Here is a 10,343-nt window from a genome sequence, read left to right as displayed (position 1 = left end):
CGCTGCCACTCGGATTTTAAGGGAATTCTCACGTCCCTCATAGGAGATGGTCAATGATAACTTCTAACAAAATTAAAAGGCAATAACGCGCGCCACAGATTTATTTTGACAATTTCTTAAATACAGAGTGCATGAGAAATTATGTTATGCAACAATAGGGTCTCCCTAAAATAAAAGAATGCTAACTTAACACCTGGGCATAAAACAAAAAATAAATATAAACGCTTTAACATTCTTGAGTCTGAATGATACTGCGCCTAAATCTACCCTGGGCTACCCCTGGAATAGCCCTCACATAGGCCTGTCCCTGGTGAAAAGCAGGCGGCCTGGAAGATGACTCCTTAGGAATTTGGAACGAGACAGAAGTAGATAGTGATTGTTCTTTTTTGTCATCGGATTCACCAAGTGTCAGTTTCAACATTAGTTTGAGTTGTTCCACATTCATCAGACTCTTTATATGTGTATCCATAGGTTTTACAACTTCATGGGTCTCTTCTATTATTGTTTGCTCTGTATTGTACCCAGGCCAAACTAGGACAGCTTATGGATAGTAAAAAGGACACAAATTAAAAGGCAATGACGCACATCACAGATTTATTTTGACAATTTCCTAAATACAGAGTGCATGAGAACTTATGTTAATTGTTATGCAACAATAGGGCCTTCCTAAAATAAAAGAATGCTAACTTAACACCTGGGCATAAAACAAAATACAAGCCCAAAAATCAATTTAAACACTTTAACATTCTTGAGCCTGAATAATACTGCGCGTAAATCTACCCTGGGCTACCGCCTGGAATAGCCCTCACATAGGTCTGTCCTTGGTGAAAAGCCGACGGCCTGGAAGATGACTCCCCAGGAATTTGAAGCGAGAGAGAAGTAGATAGTGACTGTTCTTTTTTGTCATCGGATTCACCAATTGTCAGTTTCGACATTAGTCCGAGTTGTTCCACGTTCATCGGACTCTTTATATGTGTAGCCATAGGTTTTACAACTTCATGAGTCTCTTCTGTTGTTGTTTGCTCTGTATTGTACCCGGGCCAAACTGGGACAGCGTATGGATAGTATGGATAGTAAAAAGGAGGACACATTACTGGATAACTAGACTGCATGATAGGCATCGCCACTGGATGTTGAATAACAAGAGGTTGTTTTTCAGTAGAGTTGGTTGAATCCATCGATTCACATTCTTCACCTATAGTTGGGGTTGGAGACAAGGTGATGTTTTGAATTTCAGCTTGGGGATGGTCTGGTAAAGCTGACCCAACTTGAGGAGCATCCGTTGACTGCTAAAGAAAAGACTGAAAATCTTAGAATATAATATTATCACACGAAAGAGTCGGGGTACGTAAATAAACCAAACAATGAGAGAAAACAGACACAAGTGGCAATATCATAAACAAACGAATGCATTCAAAGAAGATATACAGTGATTTGCAATACAAAATGAAGAGAAATCGACAAGAATTTTCACATCAGGCCTAAATGTGGTTTAACTCCAATGAGATAACTGAATTAGGAAGACTAATGAGGTAATACAAAATCATCATGTTCAAATTATACTTTTCTCATGAGGATGGCATCGTTAAACGGGAGGCATGAATGTCAATGCTATTGACGTGGAGTAGGAAGGTCTATAAATAGTTCCTAATCAGAGATATTTGGCACAGAGACATCTTCACAAAATATGAGGCAAAACTGCAATTTTTATTTTTTAACGGTTTACACAATAGGAATGCACAATACCAAGAAAGCAACTAACCTCATCAGGTACCATATCAAATAGGCTGGATCGTCTTTTCCTTCTGGACATGTTGCATTGGCGGATAAAATATTTCTGGGCGTGGCTAGCAACCTGAGTAGGGGTTCTTGTAATAACATAATTTCGTGATATCCCACGCCAATCACCCTTCCCAAGCTTTTGTAGTCCCAGTAGAAACATCTTGTGTTCCTCTTCGGTCCATGCCACACCTAAAAATAAAGGTTATAAGGTAAGCAATTGGAAACACAAGATTATTCACAGGATCACAATGGCAGAGATAATGATGATATAGCAAACTCAGTGGGCCTGAGGAGGTTATTAGACTAACACAACATACAAGGAGCCACCGGGTAACCTTAGATGTTCCTTGCCTCAGTTATATGTCTTGGCAGTATTAATTCACAGAATCCAAAGGATAACTGTGATTATTGCAAATGCAGAAAGGCATGAGAAATCAACATCATACCTCATAACCAATTGAACCAATTTACAATTACTTACGGGTAATTCTAAACAGAGTATAAATTCAATTACAGTTTCTTAGAATTTACTCGTATCCATGCTTCAGCCAAAATTAGTGATTCAAATATTCAGCCATTCTGGAAAATTTGTGGGGCTTTCTTCAGTAAACAAAATTACAGAAAAACATAACCAATATATGCTAAGGGTATTCCATATTCGGATATAAATCAAATCATGTTCAAACAATATACAACATAACCTAAAAGAACTGTTAAACGCATGAATTAAGGAAACCCAAATCTGAAAAAATCAAGAAGAAAATAAAACACTAACCCTTCTTTCTTTCACGAGAAGAACCTTTAACATAATCTTCAGAAGCATATCCATCATTAATATGACCATTATTATTATTCTGATCATCACCACCAGGTGAAGAAGAAGAATCCTGATTCCCAAGATTACTAAAATTCTGAAAACTAGCATTATGTGATAAAGTAGACAAATTACACATACTAACACTTTTCCTCATGGATGATGAGGAAGAAGCACCTGCATCTAATCTAACCCCAAACAGTTTAACGACTTTATTAGTAGCAGGGCAAGTTCTTGAATTATGCCCATTATTACTACATCCAGAACACTTTCTCGTCATCTCTACCTCGTATTCGAGGTAGAAATCCGAGGAAGAAAGAAACCAAAAATTGATTGAGGATTTCGATATTTATTTAGACAACAAAAAAAAAAAAAAAATCCGACTATGTAGAGGATATATTTAATTAGGTAAAGGTTTTGTTTGCCGAAGATTTAGAAGGTTTAAATTTGGAATGGTATTTAGGGTTACCTAAAATTCATACGTTCTATCTTTCTGCTGATTTTATCTCGACAGCTTTCAGGAATGAGAAGCACCGTTAATATGTTTTTTATTGCTTGTTTTATTGACTATACTAATACGATGCAACCGACACTTTGTGGCTAGAGTTTCGCTACGACTATTTGTGGGACAGGTTTCTTGTCTTCCACCCGTTTTAGAAAATAGTATCATTTTCACGAGTGACGATCTATTTTGGGTCATAAAAAAAAATTGACAATTAAATCTTCGGATGAGTAGGCCAAGACAAGAATAACAAAACACTGCTAGTGCTTGTGGTGTGCGAATCCATTGATGGTAATGGTATCATTTTCACAAGTGATGAGTCCGGTGGCCAAGTGACGGCCTATTTTAGGTCATTATCAAAACAACCAAAATCCATATATGGTAGAATTTTTTGTTTTTCCTTATATGAGTTTTGGATTTCCAGTAAATTGGTAACCTGTTAGCAGCATCGAAGTCTTGGAATGAGCAGGCCGAGACCAAATTAACTAAAACATTGTTAATGCTGGTGGGGTGCCAATCCTCTTTTAAGTAGTAACGTAGTAATGCTTCTCACCTTTTCAGATAGGGTTTAACAAAAATATGCCTCCAAATGTAACGAACCGTCCCTAACTGGATGAAATGGGAATGCTATTAGGACCATAGTCCTCCGCAGGAGTGTTATAAGAACCGCATCTTTTTGAAAGAGTACTTGTGTTCCATCTATAACCAACATGATTGCCACTTATTATCACGATTTATAAAGGGAATACCAGCATTACTAAGTGTTGATACCATTTCATCAATCCAACGGTCAGGATTGGTAGGATCTTTTTGTCCTATACGAAACGGTATTAACACTTAATAATGTTGTTATTCCCCTTTATAAATCATGCTTATTATGACTGTGATTAGTAGTAGTTGAGGCATGATCTAGTTTGAAGTTGGTTGCGTGGCCAACGTGATCATCAGGTAATTTCATCAGACGGGTCTCGACTCTCGAACCATGAACCATACACGTATTTTATAATATCTCACTTCAATTTTATGGATATGAAATTGATAATGGATGCCTGTTTGGTACAGATTCCAGTCTGAAACTTTATCCGAAACTGAAACTGAAACTGAAAAAGATGAAAAACAGAACCATTTTGGAAGAGGCATCTTAGAAGGATAATAACCACGTGGCTGTTCAGAACAAGTCAAACAACACAATAATTCAACCTCATAACTGTGGCACATTTTACAAGATAACCTAAGAACCTGTCAGCCATGAACCTCAAAACAGCAAAATCACAAAAGGTAATGCCAAATTCAAAGAACGGGCAAGACATTTACAGGATAGATATAGCCTTATGTACAAGAACCTGTGGTCAAATAGGCTGTTCAATATCCATTTCATTAAAGCATTTCACTGTAAGATTCTATAACATATATCTGTGGTACCCCGCTATAATATAAAACCGTATACAGGTTAGCTTACATCATGTAGAGAACTACTGGTGAGGAGCAGCGTCTAGATGATGAAAGCAAGATTATCTTGAAGAGGGTTACTGTTTCACACTCATAGTTCAGAAGCATATGAAAGATTGAAACGTGTGCGAAGATAGTCTCCACTACGAATTGGAGGAAACCTACAAAACAGAGAAAAGATTGAGAGAAATTTGATATACTCAGTAAAAAGATTGAGATGTTTCATCGACATTCAGTCTACCTTGGGGGAGACTTATCGCTGCAGCAACTTTTCAAGCACTCGACCATGCAATCATCATTAGGTTCAAAAAAGAAAGCTACCTGAAATATTGCACAAGATCAAATGATCAATAAGACCCAAGTTCACAGACAGAAATAAAAAATAAGAATGCTACTGTGACAGATTTTTATGCTAGGGAAATGGACCCGGAAAATCCTATCAGTGGTGCGCCCTCCCATACTCACGCGGATAATACTTTGCATCATGGGTTTAGCTTCCGGGTTTTGAAATTCGCAAAGAATGAAAGAACTGCATTACGTGCCAGACATCATTTTAGAGCCCGATGAGTACATGCACGTACCAACTGGAGTGACCTACTAATCAATGACATCCTATTCCAAATGTGTGCACCGTGTATATCAATTCTAGGCATTGTCCTATACTATCAGAAGTTCATAAACAGCTGAGACCCTAAAGTTCAATGTGGAAACCTTCTGCTTTAAAAAAAAAACGAATTAAACTTTAGAGCACATGCCAAATTGGTAATCCCTATATCTTTGACATTTGCTCTACACTAGACTGACCACGACTCCAACAACTTTTACGAGCACATGCAGATGATTTTCAAAAGTAGTTCAAGAAAAAAAAAATGAACAAGATGCAGGAAATATAGTACAGAATAGCGCTCTTCTGTGGTCAAGGTAACCCTGTGAAGTGTTGACCTACAAATGAAGGAAAATTCAAACATATTAGAAATGACATCTAACCGAATAAACCTCTTGGTGTTTATCCAGGTAGTAAAAAGAAACTTTACCCCAAATCCTATGCACAAAATCTGAAACTCAGAATGCAAAGATTCCAATTTACCGGAACAAACAATTAGTCCACCTCTCCATCATATCACCAATGTTAACTATGAATGCTCTGCACATTTCAAAAGAACTTCATATGAATACTTCCACTTCTATTTCACAGTTATGCGGTTTTAGCTGCTGTTTTCATTCTTGTGTGTTATGAGAGTTTTTAAAGGAAGGTCGACACATTCTAGCAGAAAATGTGAAACAAAGATGCACAAAAGAATATTACATAGGTTTCATATTTACATGTCAAGATAGTTCTCATACCAAGGAGTTACTCCACATAAACATAAGACAATCAAATGATCATCCAACATAGATATCAAATTTTAATGAATTTATTTTAGTTTCGGATAAAAAAATAAGCTAGATAAAAAAACTGATTCAATTTGGTTGAGCAGGAACTAGATCTTCTAAGCGATAAGATAAAATGTTAGACAACATATTTTGAATATGTCTACTCCTGAGCGTTAGAAAAGTGAATACCTCACCATTGAGGTTACCAATGGGGAGAGATACAAATTTGGCTTCTCCTATATTGAGGTACCAAATTCTAATCACAATAGGTCAAGGGGGATCTTTCAGATATGGCACTGCTTTGTCATTCTTGACGTAGCAGCATTACAATCAATCACTTGGTATGTTGTGACGTCACTTTTTAGAATTTATGGAAGCAATATAAATATACATTTAACAAACTATCGTGAAGTCTAGAAGGGAATGTCACATGATACCAATTGACTTATTCTGGTGACGCTACGTCAAGAATTACTTAGCAAAAAAAAAAAACTACGTCAAGAATGACATAGCAGCATTAAATCTTAAGAAAATCCATTTAAAAGTACCAGTGTGTCCATTTTGCAATGATGATACCATTCATTGCCAAACCGTGGTGCAAATATACTAATCGATAACTAATTAATTTAAAAGGAGAACCTGAGTGCATTCTGAATCAAATGTAAGAGATTCTCAATGGAGATTCAATTGACACTAACGCAAATCTGTTATCTTTTTCTTTTCAAAGTAATTAATTTACTAAAATATGTGTAACTGTAACCTGGTTGAGCATGGTTTGAAGACGGAATAGTAACACTTTGCCCTAAATGGACAAACTTGGTATCCTTGACCTAATCATTATACTCAGTACTTCGATACAAAATAACCCTATGAATCTGTAAGCTATAATGCCATATGCCACACACAATGATTTATAATTAGGTACTCACTTATCGATGTGGGGCACATCCTCCCAGATCCGTGGTTGCTTATCTTTTTCTTTGCAGATCTGTTAAACATCAAGTATAAGAAATAACACCATCAAAGTTGAGGGATAATGCCAAAACTTTTGTTTATGGAGCACTGTTTATCTGTATCAAACGTGCCTGAAGCCCACGGACCCCATCAGTTACCAAGAGAGTAACCATTCCATAATCTGAATGAGCAGAAGCGCCATATATTTCTTTGTTCAAAGCTATTTGTTCACCTGAAAACAATCAAAGCCTGTGATATTTTGTTTCTTGGACAACTGCCAGCATAAAAAATAAGGATTCAAGAACTCCAGAATGTGCTCTTACACACTTTCTTTGCCTACTTGAGCCTCAGAGTAAAGACAGACACTAAACGTATTTGTATCAATCGGCCATCTAAAATAACTCATCAAATGGAAAAGAAACAATATGAAAATGTGTGCCCTCAAAAGTTTAGTTCTAGGTTTAAATTTCTGGGATGCATAGTTGTCCAACAAACCTGGATAGTGTAACAGACGGACAAAACCCATTGGATTATGAAGTGCCCCGATATCCTCAAAGAAATTTTCATCCAAGTTCAGAGCCAACGCAATCAAGGTTATTAACCTTTTCACAGTGCATCTGAGTTATGGAAACCAAAAGTCAATATTGCCTCGCCAACATCAAAATAGCATTTCAAACAATGAAAGTAAGAACTATCCACATAAGCAACAACTTGTCTAATTGTAACCATAACGTCATATGCTCATAGAACTGAAGCTATTTTTAACAGCAAGACAATAACATATATAACAGTAAATAAAAATAACCTAACTAAGCCAAATGCTGAAAGATAGACAAAATGAAACAAGAACTACAAAGTAAATCAGCATGTTGGCTGTGAACTAGTAACTGTCTATAGCTAGCTTTATCCACTGTCAAAATAGAAAATACCAAAACCCCAAGATTAATAATTACTTAGAAAGACTTCTCTCTAGGAAGTACAAATATCAATAATAACCAAAATCCCAAGCAAAAATCAGACTTACATTAGTTTTTCATAGTACGACTCCATTGTGGATCTCCACGAAGGCAACACTTCTGAGATTTCATAGCCAAAACAGCAAATAAACTTAACACGCTTCCAGAGGATAGATCAAAAAAAAAAAAGTGCATGAGCCAGAACTAAGTAACACTCACATAATCTCTTATTAACAGCTAAAAAGCAGCATGGGTTGATGAAACAATAAAGAAAAGGGTGATGCTGATCCACACAAGAAAAATCTGACATATTAAATCATACCTTCTGATGGCCATTGATTCTGAACATGGTCTACACCATTTAGAGGACCAATGTAAATGCTCTCCTTTAAATCACCTATTTTTACAGTAGGAAACATGATCAATTTAACAACACCAGCAAATTCCTACGATTCTCTGTCAAAATTAGACTAATAAGTATTGCATGCAACTCCAAAAAGTACTGTTTTGTGTATTTCAGTTGTGTTATAATCACAAATAACTTTCTACTTAGAATATACAATCTTTGAACTAAGTTTTTCAGAAGTCTCGAGTAAAGAATAAACCACCTGTTTTCAGTGTAGGATCTAGGGTTTCAGAATACATAGGCGTGTAACCAGTTAGCCCTTTACGTTCCAATTTCATCTTCTCTTCAACTGGTAGTGAGAAAAACTTCTTACTTTCATCGAAAACTCGCTTTATCAATTCATCTTCAACTCCATGATTTATCAAGTAAAAGAAACCAGATTCAACACAAGCCTGAGTATATCATGAAAGAATTCCTTTAATGTTTGATAGGGTTAAACGTACACGTAAAAAAACAGCAAAATCGAAATATGGGGTTTTGATTTAACAGACCTGACGAATCGACTTGGATGTTGAAATTCCATCCGACGAAGATAAGTCGATTAAAGGGAGTTTAAGAGTTTCCCCCATTTTCTCTGTGTGTGTTATTTTTTTCGCTCTGTAAAATGAACTTTATCAGAAAAAAACGAAAATGATATACTTCCCCCTCTCCCATCCCCCACTTTCCCCCGCCCATGTGTCAAACATCTGTTAGTTCAATCCAATAATAACGGGACCCCTACTAATCTCAATCCAGAGATCAAGGACTAAGAACGATGACACCTAATGAGGGAAGGGAGTGGGGAAAGTGTAGCATGATGGACACATTGATAGCGCTTATTTTTGTATTTATTATGGTATTTTATGTGTGTAGTTATTTTTGGCCAATAAACATTTTTGGAAAAATCGGCTCGAAAAGTTGTCTAAAGCTCCCGGATAAATGATATTGGCACCCATCATTTGGATAAGGGGCACCTTCAAGGCACCCAAGGACACCAGCTATCGGCACCCCATAACCTGTTAAGGGCCACCCATCTTCCCCTTCGTTTGAATCTTGTTTAGATGCAAAGCTAGTTTCTGAGACTACCCTAATTCCTTCTTTAAAAGAGCCTCCTAAGTTGGACCTTAAACCACTACCCGACACTCTAAAGTATGTGTTTTTAGGCCCATCTGAAACTTTACCTGTGATTGTAGCTTCCGATTTGGATAGTGATCAGGAAAGTAGGCTAGTAAATGTACTTCAAGACAATAAGGAAGCTTTAGGGTGGACTATAGAAGACATTAAGTGAATAAGTCATATTATGTGTCTGCATCAAATTCATTTAGAGGAAGACTCCAAACCTTCTCGGGAGATGCAACGTCGACTGAACCCTAACATGAAAGAGGTAGTTCGAAAAGAGGTGCTTAAGTTGTTATATGCGGGTATTATCTACCCAATTTCAGACAGTAAGTGGGTCAGCCCCGTTCAGGTTGTCCCCAAGAAATCAGGTATCACTGTAGTCCAGAATGATAATAATGAGTTAATCCCAACCCGAGTGACCACGGGATGGCGTGTCTGTATTGACTATAGGAAATTGAACAAGGTCATAAGGAAGGATCACTTTCCCTTTCCTTTTATCGACCAAATGCTAGAGAGATTAGCTGCACATAGTCATTATTGCTTCTTAGATGACTACTCCGGATATAATCAAATCATAATTGCCCCATAAGACCAAGAGAAAACCAATTTTACCTGTCCCTTTGGTACCTTTGCGTATAGACGCATGCCTTTCGGGTTATGTAATGCCCCTGCAACTTTTCAGCGTTGTATGATGAGCATATTTTCTGATATGTAGAACGGTTTTTAGAGGTCTTTATGGATGATTTTTCAGTGTTTAGTTCATCTTTTGATGAGTGCTTGCATCATTTGACATTAGTGTTGACTAGGTGTAAGGGAAAGAATTTAGTGCTTAATTGGGAAAAATGCCATTTCATGGTTCAATCAGGAATTGTATTAGGACACATCATTTCTTCAAAGGGTATATAGGTAGACAAAGCCAAAGTTGACCTTATTAAGAATTTACAAGTCCCAAAAACCATAAAGATATTAGGTCATTCTTAGGGCATGCAGGTTTTTACCGTCGATTCA

At 36.9% G+C, this 10,343-nt stretch overlaps 2 protein-coding genes across 4 annotated transcripts; both read right to left on the bottom strand.

The window, feature by feature from the left end:
• Window positions 1–566: 566 nt before the first annotated feature.
• Window positions 567–3,116, bottom strand: LOC113297190 (transcription factor MYBS3-like). Of its 2 annotated transcripts, none has more exons than XM_026545607.1 (3): window positions 2,558–3,116; window positions 1,763–1,971; window positions 567–1,289 (listed from the first exon to the last, which is right to left on the bottom strand). In XM_026545607.1, the coding sequence occupies exons 1-3, from the start codon at window positions 2,874–2,876 to the stop codon at window positions 777–779; spliced, it is 1,041 nt and encodes a 346-aa protein (XP_026401392.1). In that variant the 5' UTR covers window positions 2,877–3,116; the 3' UTR covers window positions 567–776. The 2 variants fall into 2 exon arrangements, with proteins under 2 accessions (XP_026401392.1, XP_026401393.1); XM_026545608.1 differs by having other exon boundaries at window positions 567–1,286; window positions 2,558–3,111.
• Window positions 3,117–4,239: 1,123 nt separating this feature from the next.
• On the bottom strand, window positions 4,240–8,867 carry LOC113297189 (2-oxoglutarate-Fe(II) type oxidoreductase hxnY-like). Of its 2 annotated transcripts, XM_026545606.1 has the most exons (11): window positions 8,729–8,867; window positions 8,440–8,629; window positions 8,154–8,228; window positions 7,900–7,951; window positions 7,371–7,492; window positions 7,007–7,107; window positions 6,851–6,909; window positions 5,635–5,691; window positions 5,444–5,489; window positions 4,789–4,868; window positions 4,240–4,708 (listed from the first exon to the last, which is right to left on the bottom strand). In XM_026545606.1, the coding sequence occupies exons 1-11, from the start codon at window positions 8,804–8,806 to the stop codon at window positions 4,639–4,641; spliced, it is 930 nt and encodes a 309-aa protein (XP_026401391.1). In that variant the 5' UTR covers window positions 8,807–8,867; the 3' UTR covers window positions 4,240–4,638. The 2 variants fall into 2 exon arrangements, 1 of the variants encoding a protein (XP_026401391.1); XR_003333376.1 differs by lacking the exon at window positions 4,240–4,708 and having other exon boundaries at window positions 5,582–5,691.
• Window positions 8,868–10,343: the final 1,476 nt, after the last annotated feature.

Source organism: Papaver somniferum, chromosome 7, assembly GCF_003573695.1.
Source record: "Papaver somniferum cultivar HN1 chromosome 7, ASM357369v1, whole genome shotgun sequence".
In the NCBI taxonomy this organism is placed as follows: Eukaryota; Viridiplantae; Streptophyta; class Magnoliopsida; order Ranunculales; family Papaveraceae; genus Papaver; species Papaver somniferum.
This window is presented reverse-complemented; position numbering and strand designations above follow the sequence as displayed.

Coding starts and splice junctions, on each gene's coding strand:
- LOC113297189 (XM_026545606.1), bottom strand. CDS start 8,806: ATGGGGGAAACTCTTAAACTCCCTTTAATCGACTTATCTTCGTCGGAT. Junction 5,692..6,850: donor GATGTGCCCCACATCGATAA/GTGAGTACCTAA, acceptor TGAAATGTGCAG/AGCATTCATAGTTAACATTG. Junction 4,869..5,443: donor CCACAGAAGAGCGCTATTCT/GTACTATATTTC, acceptor GCAATATTTCAG/GTAGCTTTCTTTTTTGAACC.
- LOC113297190 (XM_026545607.1), bottom strand. CDS start 2,876: ATGACGAGAAAGTGTTCTGGATGTAGTAATAATGGGCATAATTCAAGA. Junction 1,972..2,557: donor TTCTCGTGAAAGAAAGAAGG/GTTAGTGTTTTA, acceptor CTTTATTTTTAG/GTGTGGCATGGACCGAAGAG. Junction 1,290..1,762: donor TTGATATGGTACCTGATGAG/GTTAGTTGCTTT, acceptor TCTTTTCTTTAG/CAGTCAACGGATGCTCCTCA.